Below are 16,805 nucleotides of genomic sequence, written 5' to 3'. Positions count from 1 at the left end.
CTCCGAGTGGATCACAACGTCGTCGAGGTAGGCCACCGCATAGTCCTGGTGCGGTCGGAGGAGGACGTCCATGAGCCGCTGGAAGGTGGCTGGGGGCCCGTGTAGGCCAAAGGGAAGGACCCGGTATTGCCAGTGGCCGCTTGGGGTGGAGAAGGCCGTCTTGGGTTTTGCCTGCTCCGTTAGGGGGACCTGCCAGTAGCCCTTGGTGAGATCGAGCATGGATATGAACCGGGCCCTTCCCAATCGGTCCAGCAGCTCGTCTACACGGGGCATTGGGTAACCGTCAAACTCGGAGACCTCGTTCAGGCGGCGGAAGTCGTTACAAAAGCAGAGGGTGCCGTCGGGCTTCGGGACCATGACGATGGGGCTGGACCACGGGCTGCACGATGGTTCTATTACCCCTAACCTCAACATCTCCTGTACCTCCTCCTCGATGGCGTGTCGCCGAGCTTCCGGGACATGGTAGGGCCGCTACCGGACGATGGTCCCTGGTGGTGTGCGGATGTCATGCTCCAGTACGTGGGTCCGCCCTGGTTGGGGGGAGAACACATCCGGAAACTGACTGACCAGGTGCTGCAGCTCCGACTTCTGGGCGGCGGACAGTTGGGCATCCATATCCACAACCACAGGAGTGGAGCTGGTGTAGGCGCAGAGCTGGGGCCCGGTCCCGACCCAGCGCTTCAGCAGATTAATGTGGTAGAGCTGATCCTCCCTTCTTCTACCGGGCTGCCGCACGCGGTACGTAACTGGTCCAACCTTTTCCGTGACTGTATATGGGCCTTGCCAAGTAGCCAGGAACTTGCAGGCAGCCGTGGGCACCAGGACCAGGACGTGGTCTCCTCGCTGGAACTACCGTGGTTGGGCCGCCCGGTTGTACTGTCGTTGCTGCGCCTGTTGGGCCTTCACTAGGTGTTCCCGGACGATGGGCATCACTCTCTCGATCCGTTCTCTCATCTCACGCACATGTTCGATGGTGGTTCGGTGTACCGCCGGTTGTTGTTCCCAGGCCTCTCGGGCTACGTCGAGCAATCCGCGGGGGCTGTCGGCCAAAGAGCAGCTTGAAGGGGGTGAAGCCAGTGGAGGCTTGAGGAATCTCCCGGATGCCGAAGAGCACGTAAGGAAGCATTTGGTCCCAGTCCCATTTATCATCGGCTGCCACCCGGTGCAGCATCTGCTTCAGGGTCTGGTTGAAGCGCTCTACGAGCCCGTCGGTCTGGGGGTGGTACACCGTGGTGCGGAGCTGTTGTACCTTCAGTAACTTGCATACCTCTGCCATCATCCGGGACATGAAGGGGGTACCCTGGTCAGTCAGTATCTGCGACGGGATGCCAACCCGGCTGAAGAGGAGGAAACGGCGGCGCTCTCTCCCCTATCTCCCGGTGTTGGGTGGCCTCTGCCAGCTCGATGGCCTCGACCAGCTCGTCTACGTTGGCCGGGTTCCGCATCCCGGCAGCCTGCCGTAGTGGGCGGGGAAGGGCACGTAGGAGGCGGTCGACCACAACGTGCTCCACTACCTGGTGTGCGGTGGGACCCCCGGCCAGCAACCAGTGTTGAGCCAGACGGGAGAGGCTAGCGGCTTGGGCCCGGGCTGGCTGCCGCGGGTCGAAGGTCCACTCGTTGAACAACTGGGCCGCGCTAATCGGCGACAACCCCATTCGTCCCAGGATCTCCTTTCGTAGGTCCTCGTAGGAGGTGCTTAGCTCCGGGGGAAGCGCAAAGTAGGCACGCTCAGCCTCTCCCGTGAGCAAGGGTGCAATGATGCATGCCCAATCTTCCTTGGGCCACGCTTCCCTCACAGCTACGGCCTCGAACATCTGGAGGTACATCGTTACATCGTCATGGCCAGTCATCCTGGGCAGCAGCTGGGTTGCTTGGACTAGGCGCAGCGCGGCCAACTCTCGCTCAGTTTCCCCCTGCCGAGAGGCCATGTGCTCCATAATCTGCTGCTGGCTGATGCTCACCTCGGTGAGATGTTTTAGCAGCTCTTCCATCGTTGGGGGAGGAGCGCCACCTGGGGAACCAGAGAAGACGTGTGAGGCAAAGACCGTGAGGGGAAAAAAATCAAAACAAAGAAATCCAAACCAGTCCACTCGTAGCCGCGGTGAGGGGTGGGGTCGTTGGTGTCCACTTCACTTGTTATGGCCGCCTTCTCCACCAGTGTGGCGGGGTGAAGTAGGACACGACACGAGGATGAGGGTAAGTTCCCCAAAGGGTGGATTTTATTAACTGAAAAGGCGGTGCGGTTAGGTGGTTTGGGCATTCGGTGCTCGGCGTCTTGTCTGTGAGGTGCTGCTAGTGCAGTGTGGGTCCGTGCTCTCCCATGGCGGTGGGGGTGGGCCGGCACACGCTGCTGTCTAGAGGCAGAGGAAAAGACAAAGTTAGCCGGCTCTTGTGGAGACATCTCTCATCTCTGTGCCCGCTTGCGGGGTTTAAATAGGCAGCGGCTGATGGCACGCAGGTGTGGCCGCTCAGCCCATGATGAGTAGGCACAGGTGTGCCTGTGCTGTTGCCAGGGCGACGCTGATGAGTGCTCGGGACACGCGTCACAATATATACAAATAACAGGGTTGTCTGTAGTTTCAAAAATTGTTGTGGGTGTATAGCAGGACTTTAGTCCTGCAGAGTTTGGCTCTAACCCCAATCAAACACATCTGAACCAGCTAATCAAGATCTTACTAGGCATACTAGAAACTTCCAGGCAGGTGTGTTGAGGCAAGTTGGAGCTGAACTCTGCAGGATAGCGAACCTCCAGAACCGAGTTGCGACACCCCTGTTGTATAGGATGGCCTGGATGAGTGTAAGACTCCCCGGCCTGAAGTTGTGTCCCAGTCCGGCCCTGCTGTAGTGAAAAGTTCTTCACAATTCACAACCACACTGTTAAGATTTCAGAACACCAAAAAATTAAAAATAAATAAATAAAAATTATTTCACCTCTGACTTTTGCACAAAGTTTAGTTTAAGTGTTCAAATAGAAAGGAATTACATTGCTATTAAGCTGCATATTTTCAGGAATCACATGAACATAAGGGTGTTGTCCTCATGTGTCCTAACATGTATTGCCTGCTGTGAATATACCTGTTGATCTATTTTCCTGCATGTGTTTAAAGTCTCAAAACAGCAAGTAAATCCATTTTAAAACTGATTTAATGCCTGGTTACTGTTGAGACCCACCTATTAAAAAGTAACAAAAGACATAATATTTTACACCCAATAAGAGGACACTCATTTCCCTGTTTAAGACATTTTAATCCATTTTCTCGGCTCAAAACTCACCGGCGAGTGTTTGATCAACATCTGATTACGATCTGATCTGCACTCTGCTTATAATATGAGGCAGAAATATATTTCTAGATTTATGTGATGCTATTTTATTTTTTACATTGTTCTTCAAAAATACTAGAAATTGCCTGATGAACACAGACAAATCTTACTGTAATTGTGAATTTATTTGTATTCATGTTTCATGTCAATGTGCCTCTGTTTCTTCCCTGTGATTCTGGACTTCCTCGTATCATATTTTGTACATCCGCATATCAAAACTCCTGTTTTCTGTTTGGGATTTCATTTTCATTTTTGACTGAAAGAATAGCATTAGTGAGACAGGAGAGAGGAAACTTTACTGGAAAATTAATAGAAAAAAGAAAGATAATTTTTTTGTTATTGTGACTTCGACATGAGAATTTATCAATGTATCTCTAAATGTGCGCACCTTTGGCCTTAAAGCCCTCATGGAGTTGATTTGTGATCACATATAAACGGAAGCAGACGAGACTGAATAGGTATGTATGTTCTGTTGTGTGAAATGATGATAAAATCTCAGTTTTTCTCCCTTATCTCAGTGTGTGTATCTGTCCTTCAGTGGAAACACAGTGATTATTGCGAGGTTTTCCTCGAGGTCCGCTTCTATTGGCCCTTTTACAGCCCTTTGGTGCTCTGGCCTGACAGAAAACAATCCCAGTGATACATGAGGATATATACCATCTCATGCATATATAGGCCTACATGTATATCAGCAGTTTGTTTACTTCTTCAGTAGATGATGGCGACTAATGTCTTTTATGGAGAAAAAAATATTTTTTCTTTAATAAATTTTATTTAGCAACACTGCTTTGAAATTTTCAGACTCCTCATGACAAAAAAGGCCAAGTAATAATCTGAGTCTGTATTTAATTGTTTTGCTTATTTGACTGTTAGAGAAACCATTCAATCATTATTTTTAATATTAAATATATATCTATATATATATATATATATATATATATATATATATATATTATGAAAGTCTGTGAATCAGTTGTTCAATAAACACAAATCAGAAAGTGAGAAATTTTTGTGCATTGTATTAATTTGTGAGATCCACCAGATGGCGCTAAAGGCTATATTTAAAAAAAATAACTTCGGATGATGTTGAGAAGTGTGAATAATTTCATCAATCAAAGCTCTATCAGTGTGTATTTTCTCTATCAGTGTTCTGTGTTTTGTCAGCATGGATCCAGTGGGAGTGAATTCAATAGAGACCGCAGCTCTAGGCAGACCCGTCCAGCTGGGGATGCTGTATGACTGCAGGAGAGATGGTCTTGTACCAGGTGCTGCAGCAATAATTATTCTCTTTCTACCAAACTTTGATGGCAGCATTAACAGCTAAATTAGAAAATACTGGCAAAAATGTATCTCTGAGTTGAACTGTTTGTATTTGAGGGTAGTTCTGCATTATGATATGCTATCCGGTTGCTTATGTTTAGTGATTCACCTGCTCAGAGTCTTTCATGTAAATAAGTATAAAAATACATGAAAGAGAAGAGCCAATGTAAGCACTGATTACTGTCTAATAAAGTGTTTAGATAAATTATTCATCTAATGTTATTAAATAAAATAAACATATCTCTTCATTGCAGGAATCAGACTTTGTAGTAAAGAGCAGCTGCAGCAGAACATACAGGTACTGGTCATATGATTAGAATATCATCAAAAAGTTGATTTATTTCACTAATTTCATTCAAATGTGAAAGTTGTATATTATATTCATTCATTACACACAGACTGATATATTTCAAATGTTTATTTCTTTTAATTTTGATGATTATAACTGACAACTAAGGCAAATCCCAAATTCAGTATCAGAAAATTAGAATATTGTGAAAAGGTGCCACACTCTAATCAGCTAATTAACTCAAAACACCTGCAAATGCCTTTAAATGGTCTCTCAGTCTAGTTCTGTAGGCTACACAATCATGGGGAAGACTGCTGACTTGACAGTTGTCCAAAAGATGACCATTGACACCTTGCACAAGGAGGGCAAGACATAAAAGGTCATTGCAAAAGAGGCCGGGTGTTCACAGAGCTCTGTGTCCAAGCACATTAAACCGTTCCACTGGATTGCCACGTGGATGGTACTGCGTTGTTCTGGTTTTCTTTATACCTAGCAACTGAGAGATCTTTTATGACAGAGGACTCAAAGTCACATCTCGATCACTATGAAGTCTCTCTGGGAAACCATAATGAATAAAGAAGTGGTTCCATAAGACTTTGGCAACTGTTTTCACCTTTTGATCAGAGGTTGGAACAGCAACGGGATATTTTGTGAAGTGATCAGTCATTACGAGTATGTTCTTTGTGCCTTTTCCATCTGGCTCCAAGGATAAATAGTCCATACAGACCAGTTTGAGGGGATGACTTGTAGTTATGTTAACAAGAGGGGCACTTTGCTCTACCCTTGCTTTGCATCTTACACACCTCTCACAAGATTTTATCTTTTCCTCTACATCCAGTGCCATTCTGGGCCTATAAAACCTTTGTCGCACAAGGTCTACAGTCCTTTCAAAACCCAGGTGGCCAAATGAATCATGCAGTTCTGTAAGCGCTACTGGTCTGAAAGCTTTTGGAAGAACAAGCTGGAATAGGGGCTCCCCTCCAATGATGCGTTTCCTATCCAAGAAATCATTAGTAAGAACAAACTGGTCTACAACTCTCAACATCATCTGGACTTCTCTATCCTCGAGCAGTCTAGCACGGCAGGGCAGACGCTTGTGTGACTTAACAATGTCATTCACTCGATTCAAAGCAGGGTCATTCCGTTGCTCACGAGCCCAGTCCTGCTGGGTCATACCTGGAAGCATGCAAGTTCCGAAGAAGACAGCTGTGGTTAAGAAATCAGGTGGGATAGCTTCCTCACTCATGGACAGAACCTCAACAATTGCTGGTTCGCTATCCGCTCCATCTTTAGAGTCTAAACTGTTGTGCACTTTATGTCTCTGACACACAGCTTTCACAGCCTCCTTGGAGAACACTGGTTCCGACCTTTCCTTCACAAACCGAGAAATGAACTGCTGTATTCGATCATCCTCCTCCTTGGATCTGTGATCATGTTCATTCTGCATGTGTGGTCTTCGGGATAAACCGTCTGCATCTTGGTTCCTTTTCCCGGCTCGGTACTCTATACTGAAATCAAAATTTGAGAGGGCAGCTAACCATCTGTGTCCCTCAGCATCGAGTTTAGCTGAAGTCAACACGTAGGTCAAGGGGTTGTTGTCAGTCATGACGACACATTTAGCTCCATAAAGGAAGTCAAAGAACTTGTCGGTCACTGCCCACTTTAGAGCAAGAAATTCTAGCTTATGAACAGGATACCGCCGTTCACAGTTGGACAGTCCACGGCTTGCATAAGCGAATTGCTTGCATAAGCGAATTGCTTGCATAAGCGAATTGCATTACACATTGAAACATGCTTGGCGCGTTAGTGACCCCTTGCGGCATGCGGTTGAATTCCCAGAACCCTATTGGGGTTACAAATGCCGTATTGTGTCTGTCTTCCTCCTCTACCTCTACTTGATAATAGCCAGATTTTAGATCCATGACTGAAAACCACCTGGATCCAGTCAATGACGCAAAGGCCTCCTCGATGTTCGGTAGGGCATATGCATCCTTAATGGACTGGCTATTCAATTTTCTATAATCAACACAGAGTCTTATAGCACCATTTTTCTTTTTCACTACCACAATGGGTGACGCAAAGGGGCTCTCTGACTTGCGGATTATGTTAGCGTCACACAGCTCTTAAAGATGGAGTCTCACCGCTTCAAGGTCTGATGGATGTATTGGCCTTGCTCGTTGTTTGAATGGGGTAGGATCAGAAAGGCAGATTCGATGTTTGACTTCTGTAGTATGGCCTTAGTCCAGGTCACCGAGAGCAAAGCCTTCTGGCATGGAATTTAATTTTTGTGTGATCCTAGCTTTTTGCCTCTTTCAGGCAAAGGAGATTCGCCAAAATCAAAAGTGATGGAACCTTTAGTGTTTGAACACACTCCTGCACATGCCTCTGCAAGCGGAGAATCTTTTGTCACAGTTTGCGTTGGGTTGGAAAGGGAAAGAGGGACTGAAAGCTCAGATATGATCTTCTTTGACGGTACTGTAATGTCATGATCGGTGCAGTTTTGCACAAGAACAGGCACCTTGAACGTAGTCCTGGCTGGGTAAGTGAGAACATAATTACAGAACAGAAGCCAACTTGGTAAATTGGAATGGGTAAAGGGCTCGACAAGGATAGGCATACCCAAAGGTAAAGAAACATTTCTGGCATATCCAGTCAATACCATCTTCTGACTGGCCGAAACTGTGCAGGCCTCTTTGCCTTGGAGCTTCACATTTGCAACTTAATACCATAACATTTTAATGAAGTTGGAAAGCGCTGCATTTCTATCGTGAATGTACTGAATCTGCTGATATAATTACAACCGCTAGGTGATAGAGAAGGGGACGAGGAGGCCGGGGCAGAGCTGAGCTCTCGTGTTAACCGCCCTAATTTCAAGGGGGTTACATTATTATTATTATTATTATTATTATTATTATTATTGTTGCCGAAATTGGTAGCATAACTGAGAATAAACAGAGAAGCTATGAACTAATTTCACTTGTGTCTGACTTGATTTAACTAGCAGTTTTGATTTTGCTGTAGAATTTTATGTTTGTGTTCCTTCATCTGTGAAATACAGCAAAGTACCCTGCAGGAATCAACAATGTCTCACAACTAAAGCTACAATAAAATGTAGAATCAATACAAACAATGTAAAAAGGGGCACATATATATCACTATGAAGTAATTCCAGTATAACAACTACAATAGCATTAACTATCAACAGTACTAATGTAAAATAAAGTCCTTTCACGCCACCATTTCACATGTTGTTGACCTAACAGTCTTCACCAGAGGTAGGCAACTCTTTCCTGCAGAGTTTAGCTCCAACCTAAATCAAACCTGAACAAGCTAATCAAAGTGAGAGGAGGACTAGGGTCGTGCCAAGGTTTTTTGTGACATCCACCAGCTTTTCAAAGATGAGTTCAAAACTCATGCATTCCCTCTGCTGGTTGGTTTGAATCTTTGTATAAAATAGAGATAGTGACTCCAAAACGACAAGTATCCATTAACAAGTTATTTTTATTGAGATTTTATTTAGATACACAGTTTCTATGCAGGAATATCTCTATGCAGACAGGTTGAATTCAGAATAGCATGCTAGCATACCTTCTCTTGCATGTGTTCCATATCCTTTATATGGCTTTTTATTCTATAACATTTTCTATTAACTATTAATGTTAGTAGTGTTCATGAAAATCTATTTGTATTTAACGGATGCTTTTCTAACATGAAGCAACATGCTGGGACAGCTGGAGCAAATTGGATGCTTCACAAAACATTGTGTTACTTCAAGAGTGTGATGAGCGTAGACTAGTTTTTGGGTCTTAGACCTCACTGCGGCAAAACCAGAAGACTGTGGGTTCTTTGGAAATTTACTGTGGAATTTTTAGATAGTGGTTTGGAATTAATAAGTAAATATCATTACTTGAAAAGACATATAGTGTAATATTAGGAACAGAGTAGCATATAGGATTTTTACATCACATATAGCAATGAATTATTATAAGGGTTATATAAAGTAATACTGATTAGCACGTTGATTCTCTGCTACCATGATGGATTATGTGTAGATGCTGAATGAACTGAAACATAGCACCAGTTGATAATAAAAAAATAAATTAAAAAAAATTAAAAAAAAAAACATAACTGCAGAATAGTTCAGTAGGGAGCCATTACGGAGAAGAAGAGCAAATAAATGCAGCTAGCAACAACAACAGGAAGAGCTAACATGTTTTTGAATTTTTAAATATAATTAATTTTTTTTATCATTTTGAGTTTGTTGTTGTTGAGTCAATTCAAGTCAATCACGTTGACAGCTAATTTGTGTAGCAATTTCTAATACTATGTGTGTGTCACTTTTATCGTTGGCTATAACCTGTACTATGTTGCACATGGAATGTGTCTTGATTCAGATGATACACTTCTTCATTTAATATTCATTTAACCCTAAATGCTATTATTGTTGTATACATTCGTTGGAAGCATGCCTCTGTCTTGCATCAGCAGAACGCACAATCTGATCAAATGCCTTGAGAATCAAAACATCAACATTATCATTTGTGTTAATCTCATTATGATAGTTCTTCACTGGGAAGATGTTGCTCATTGGAACACCCACTTTGAAACTGCACACAAACTCCATCTGGACAGAAACACAATGAAAAATTGTTTGTAAAACTATAGAAAACAACATACAACATGTATAGATGATTAAATGACCTACAGTACCTTCTCTTTGATCTTCTTGCTTCTGTAGACCATCTTTAGATCTTTACTGACCAGAGGACTTGCTTCATCCACTTTAGACATGACAATCACTTGAGGAATCCCTACAATGAGAAAGATTAAAGTGTTTTAATCCGAATGAAACAAATCTAAATTGTGTAATATATACCTGCGTTTTCCATTTCTCTCATCTTCTCCAAAACAACGGCAAATAATATTACATTTTTATTGGTTCACTTAAAGCATCTTTATCTACTGTTGACATGTATTTCAAATATGCACATATGCTAAACTAGTTCCCATGTGGAATGTAGGAGCTTTTATGTATTACAGTGTTGTGCATAAGAAAGATAAAAATCATAGAACGTTTTACCTTTATCACTGATGGTCTGGCGAATGAGCCTCAATTTCTCTGTAAGTATCTTATCATCTTCAGAGAGTTGGAATGTATTTGCATCTATGACGTAAACTAGGCAGAATGCTTGATCAGACAGTGAAGGGTTTTGATTGTAATGTTCATCATCACTAGTGAGAGGTTTCTCCTTGAACTAGGTTTATGAAATAAAAACAAAATATATAAACGTGAGCGATACTGTACACATTCAAATGTTATTTTTTAAATTAAATGAATGTAGTTAATGTGTAGTTCACCCAAAAATAATTTTTTTCATCATTTACTCACGCTCAAGTTGTTCCAAACCTGTATGAGTTTCTTTCTTCTGTTAAATACAATAGATAATATTTTGAAGAATATGTAACACGTTTTTCCCATTCTAGTCAATGGCTTCCAGCAATTGTTTGGTTACATGCATTCTTCAAAATATCTTCTTTTGTGAATTTTCATTTTTGGGTGAATTACCCCTTCAACTTTTAATTGAATGTCTTACTTTATATCCCTCCTTCACATGACCATATATGGTGTTGATAATGTCATCTGGTTGACACTCAGATATTCTTTCAGGTTCTAAGCCTATTACGTCACATAATTCAAAAGGCAAATCTGCATCTCCACTTCTGATGCGGTATGTTCTCAGCTGTAAACAAAGACAAAAATGAAAATGGCAATATATATTTTTAAATATCACACAATGCGTATGATTTATACAAATGTCTGGTTTGGTTGATGATTTGTCTATATTTCCCTTAAAGCTCTGATGCGGTATCTTTTCAAAACCCGCGACCCCCATGATAAATGCGCTGCTGCCCCGCGACCCCCCCCCCCCCCCCCCCCAACAACCCCTTTTTTGGAGAATTGAGATGCTTTTAAGTTTAGCAGAAAGAGGGATACGTTGTGTTGCTGCGCGTGATGTACGTACGTAACTTGATTGTGATTGACGCTGACGTAATCTCGTAATGTCTGGGACAAAATTACAAATTGAATATGTATAGATGTATATATATATATATATATATATATATATATATATATATATACTATATATATTATATATATATTATAGGCCTATTTTTTTTATTTGTATCAGACTTTTCTGCAAAACACCATTTAACAAGTATTGAAATTTACCCTTTCACACGTAAATTTAAAATATTCTGGCTGACCCCCCAGCGTGAGTTTTTTCAAGGCGATCGTTATTTAGATGTGCCACTTTATGGTTTCCATGGTGACGCGTCATTGCTTGTCACGTGACACACCGCAGAGAAACAACAGAGCTGAATGAATGATGATCTGCTTTTATGTCATTTTCCTTTTTTATTCAAATATTCACAAATGTGTTAGATATGGGCATGAAATAGCTGAATATTCCGATTTTCAAAATAATGCAAGTGGAAGTGTTTTGTTGTTTAAACACCTTTATAACGATTGCGTTAGTTGAGCTGTATGCGCGACGGCATCTTAGTTTGTGCAGCAGACGCAGTTCAGAGAATCGGATCTGTTGGATTTACAACACTGAATTCATCCACTTCTCCGAAATACATAAAAGTAAGTGGATGGTGAACTGGGTGAATAATAGAGTAAACTTTAAAGTTACTTACACAATGTGTACTCTGATATGCATAAAACGTGTCTAATTATAATGGAAAGGATTATTATTGCCTCGTCCTTTGACATCAGTGTGTATTTTACAAACTCTAAAGTATTGTTTTTTTTAGTACTTATATGTCTGAACCTAAAATAAAACATTATGTGGTTGAAAACCACTGAAAAGTTGTGATGACCCCTCTGAGCGCGCCTGTCTCTGGCTCAGCGCCAGCCAACGCGCGAGAGCACATTTGAATTTCACGTCATGCACTGACCGGTGTGATCGTACACTCCAGGGACCAGCCTAGACTGATCAAACGGTGTGATCGTACGTGCGAAATGGGCTTAAATAATTGCAACAAAAATATATAGGGCCTATATATTTTTTCCACTTTTTTTTACAGAAATCATCTCGGGACCCCTGCGCCGGGGTCGGGGGGTCGCGACCCCCACTTTGGGAACCACTGCCTTAGGGGGTTTTCGTACAGTATTTTGGGTTACCATGTGTGAAATCTAGAAGTCAAATAATGCTTACTCTTTTTGTGAAACTGTGACTGGCGGCTGATCCCGAAACATCAGCTATTGCTTCATTAACTATTTCTCCTTGAAAGGCACTAAGGACAGAGTTAATAAAGCTGGACTTCCCTGCTCCAATTTGTCCAGCCACCAGGATCTTGACGTTTGTCACATCTGGATTACTCAACGTAAACTTTTCTAGACGTTCTTTCAGCTCTTCCTTCTGTCTACAAAAGACAAGAGATAAAATCATCTACACACTAAATTATTAAAATAATGTGAGACTATATATATATATATATATATATATATATATATATATATATATATATATAACAAAAACATTTGGATCTTTTTATCTGACAACATTTTTTTTTTGTTTTTTTTTTCAGCGAATATGTAATATGTTTGTCAATTTACACAATTTAGCTATTTTTCTTTTTCTTTTTTTCTTTTACATCTCCATTATAAATACATTTATTGTTTTATATTTTTAAACCAGTTTTACTTCATTTTATAATTCCAAGCAAAAGGGGAATAAAGCCTGCACACAATGTCCTTCAATGTAAAAAAAAAAAAAAAAAAAAAAAACTTCAGCAACAAAAATGTATTAAGAGTTCAGATATATTCAAAACAAATGTGTATTAGACAATGTATATTTTACAGTAGGTAGGCCTAAATATAATTTTAGCTATTTGGGCTTTCTACAAATACAAAATTTTCCATATCTTTGAACAGACTACTATGAAGACAAGATACACATACCACATAGTCCACATAACCTCTGTATATGTAGCTTACCCCCAGTCAAATGTCCTCCATGCTTCATTCAGTTCTGTGAAGAAAAAAAATATATAAAGATCAAATAAACAATTCAGTTGAACAATAAACTGGTATTATCTCAATCTCTGAGTCTGAGAATGTAACTATCCCATCTAACAGATTGCTCTCAGAACTTTGGCTAACATTCTGTCAAGGATCTCTCAAATTTACAGATGTCTTTATAGTATCATTAATATGACATTTGTTCAAAATTTCTGGCTTTAATAATGTTTTAAAAACATTAATGCAAAAACATTCATCGTTTATGGAACTGTTTTTCAGAGATGTTTTAGTTGGACGTTCTTGAAACATTTTTTAAAATACTACTGTTTTCAAAATGTTTAGGGAACATATCAAAAGTAACATTCCTATAATATTTGCAGAATGATAACAGGAGTGTTTGTGTTACGAATAAGCACAAGTAGGCAACAGGCAGCGGGTCCAAATGCAGTTTAAGATCCTTTAATGATAATCCACAGAGATATACATCCAAAATACATGACGGAACCAAGAAAGGATCACAAAAAACACAGGAGGTAACACTTATCAACAACTCACCCCGACAATAGCAGACCAGGGGCCTGTACCATGATGGTAAATGAACAAATTCAGAGTTACAGGATTAGTTTTGAGTTAACAAAACCAAACCACTCCAATCCGGCTTTGTTGGTACCATGCTGCTGATCATCAACTTTCTTTTTTTTTTTGTTTGTTTGTTTTTGTCAACTCAGGCTTCCATCCTAAGTTTGTGGAGCACATGCACATGAATGCGTGACATCACTGGTGAACATCCAATCACAAACCTTAGTTTAAGGTTAAAGGTTTTGCTAAAGGTTAAGAGATTAAAGAATATGATTAATTTAAATGCATTTACAAGGAAAAAATTGTTGTTCATAAAAGAGGACAAATGAAAGAAATTATCTTGCTTTATCAGTGCAGTCAAAATGATAAAGACTCGAACATAGTCAAGTAGTCTTTTATAAAGCATCTATTAATACAGCTTATTGATATTGCATACGACCTTGTATATATTAACATTCATTTAAAATAAATTATTTATAATAACGGATAAACTAAAATTTCTTGTGTGAAATGGATTAATTAAAATATAAATCAGATAAAATAACTAATCCAGACATTTATTTTTGGAACTAGTGACCTTTAATTTGGAGCAAGATAAACTGGGAGAGTGACTTTTTTGTGTCAGACATGTGTCACTTTGCTCAAACACAGGACCAAACAGGAAATGTAATACAGCTAAACCAGGGGCAAGTATAAGCTCAAACCAGTGCGCAACGTTTTGCTACGGTTTCTGGTTTGAACGACATGTTTCCTGGAAACGGTGTGCAACGGGGTTTAAGATACAGGCTGTGTTCGAAATGGCATACTTGCTTACTGCTTACTGCCCAGTACACAGTGTATACTGCCTACTATTTTTAAGAATAGTGTGTGAAAAAGTATACAATAAGCAACAAATGTTTCAGAGTAGTGTGCTAAAGTGTTGTCACACATGACAAAAACATTGACAAAGCACAGCTGCTGAGGTTGTTACCTCACAAATAAATGTACTAACCATTCTTTTTACAAAGACTTGTTAATTAAGGATTCATACTAGTAAACAATGCTATATTGCCCAGTTCATAATTATTGTACTTTACATACTGAACAGAACTAATAATAATTGTGTAAATAGTAGTTATTTATCAGACATTTATATTTCAGTACTGTAGTACATTATAAAACAGAACGCAATAACATAGTGTGTTTAAATGATCATACTTAAAAATATTATTGAATGAATGCAACTTTATTGGGACAAAAACCTCCCTACATCTATACTGCTAACCACCTAATAACACTGTATTATTAATGAGACGTTTTATTTCCAATTTTCAAATATTTCCTTTATTTTTATTGAAATTAAATGCCTTTCTGATTTGATTTGTGATGGGAAAAGGAGTAAAACAAGTTTAGTAAAGGGTGGCCTTGATCTTGGGTCGATCGTGTCAAAATCAATCATCACACGTCTTTTACCCGCTGCACTACTGAAACTACAGATAAATGGGCATCTTTTGCAGTGCTGTTTATCGCAGCCAGGCACTGGTGGGCGGAGTTAATGTAAATAGTCTCTGCCAACAAATTATTATGCTATTTATATATTATATTACTGCAATATTTTTATTATTCAAAATCTTTGAAATAATCTGTACTGAATAAAGCACTATAGAGATAGTGGTGACATCATTTGACTTGATCGGAAATGTGCTGTAGAGATTAAAGTACAATTTATGCCCTACTTATGATATTGTTTTTTAGATACACAGCGATAGTTTGAAGCGTGTTTGCGTTTGCCCCCTGAATGTTAATGAGACAGAACGAGTTAAATATGCGGTACTGCGCATGTGTCGAGCTCGTCCATCTGCGTTGTGGGGGTTATTGGATGTGTGGGTGGCTCGAGCCCCTGCACCTTTAATCGCTGAAGCCCTTTCGGTCACACCACTTCTCCCCTGCCCCTCCGAAGGTCTGTGTACTCCACTGCTGTATACCACAACAGCCACAGCGTTGCAATTGAGGGCTGTTGTTTGCTTCAATCACAGATTAGATTTGTGTACATTACATAATATAATATAATTTCTGTGAGTGTAATTATCATTAGAATACTTTATTTATTTGCTATTATTTTATTTGCTTATTTCTGTTTCAGAACCACAACCATTCTTGCAATGTAACACTCTTATTTGAACATTGTATGCTCATACTGCTAAAATTCAGTTATATACCCCAGGTTCAGTCTGTATTCTAATAACAGACACCTGAGAGTGACTACAGGATCCAAGACTCGATCAAGTCATTCAAACAGACTTTAAAATGCAGTCTTTTCATTATGAATAGTGTTAGTTAATTTTGTTAAACTGATGCATTTTATGAATTTATGCATTTAAATAAATCAAATTTGATTAAATAGATGGAATATATATTTAAAAAGTAAATAAGTTAAAAGATGCATATCAGTTATCATTCAATCCCCAGTAACAATCCCATTATTCAATGCAGTACTTACGTTCAGTTGGTTTTGATTCACTTGCTCCCATTTGCAATCTTGTGTCGTTTGAACAAATAACAATCACAGAACTATATTCTTGTGCTCCTGAAGGATGTGCAGATGTGATGTGTAGGCAGCTCTCATGGGAGGGTATATTTATACATCCAGGTCTAACTTTCAGTTTCACTTTAAATAACAGATTGGAAATGAAAGGAAAATGTGTGTCATCTCTCGTGATTATAATGGGTGCGGGTCAGCATTTTCTCTGAATAATTACATTTCCCAAAACAACTGTTTTGATAGAAAACTTGGAATATAGCATTATGAGTTACACCTTCATGTGTTTTTCTTTGTAGATCTATTAGATTCATTGGTTCAAGTGTTTACAAGGTTTTTGTGTTCTGTGATGGCAGCTCGTATCTGAGGCTGTATTTATCTACAGGTACATCACTGTATGTTTTATTTGTTTATGTTTATTTTGATTGGATGTGTATATGAGGTAGTAATTAATTAAACCAGAATTAAACATGCAGATTATTATGACCAATATTTTTTTTCACAATGTATTTTTAAAATGTTTTAAACTAAATAATGAATCATAAAATTTTGAACTTTGGTGTTACAATGAGGTTTTGTGCTGTTTTCGAATGTGATTTGGTTTTTACACGTTTGTGAGTTGGGTTTGTTTTCTTTATAAATGAATATTGTAATTTAATTGTGTGGTGAATTATTTTTGTAATAAAGGATTGTTAAAGTTAAAAAAAATCTCTCTCTCTCTCTCTCTCTCTCTCTCTCTCTCTCTTTCT

The 16,805-nt window shown here is 39.8% G+C and overlaps 1 protein-coding gene across 1 annotated transcript in view; it reads right to left on the bottom strand.

Moving 5' to 3' along the window:
- The window catches only part of LOC109058039 (interferon-induced protein 44-like), a 29,891-nt gene extending 13,466 nt beyond the window's left edge, over positions 1-16,425 (bottom strand). The window contains exons 1-6 of the mRNA XM_042714836.1: positions 16,018-16,425; positions 12,936-12,969; positions 12,154-12,361; positions 10,525-10,671; positions 10,011-10,185; positions 9,641-9,741 (exon numbers count right to left, since the gene is read on the bottom strand). Of these exons, the coding sequence (XP_042570770.1) occupies positions 9,641-9,741; positions 10,011-10,185; positions 10,525-10,671; positions 12,154-12,361; positions 12,936-12,969; positions 16,018-16,048 (696 nt within the window). The 5' untranslated portion in view covers positions 16,049-16,425. The remainder of the gene's footprint in view (positions 1-9,640; positions 9,742-10,010; positions 10,186-10,524; positions 10,672-12,153; positions 12,362-12,935; positions 12,970-16,017) is intronic.
- Between the last annotated feature and the right edge of the window lie 380 nt (positions 16,426-16,805).

Source organism: Cyprinus carpio, chromosome A24 (genome assembly GCF_018340385.1).
Source record: "Cyprinus carpio isolate SPL01 chromosome A24, ASM1834038v1, whole genome shotgun sequence".
Lineage (NCBI taxonomy): Eukaryota > Metazoa > Chordata > Actinopteri > Cypriniformes > Cyprinidae > Cyprinus > Cyprinus carpio.
The sequence above is the reverse complement of the archived record's forward strand: the minus strand, read 5'-3'. Positions and strand labels throughout refer to the sequence as shown.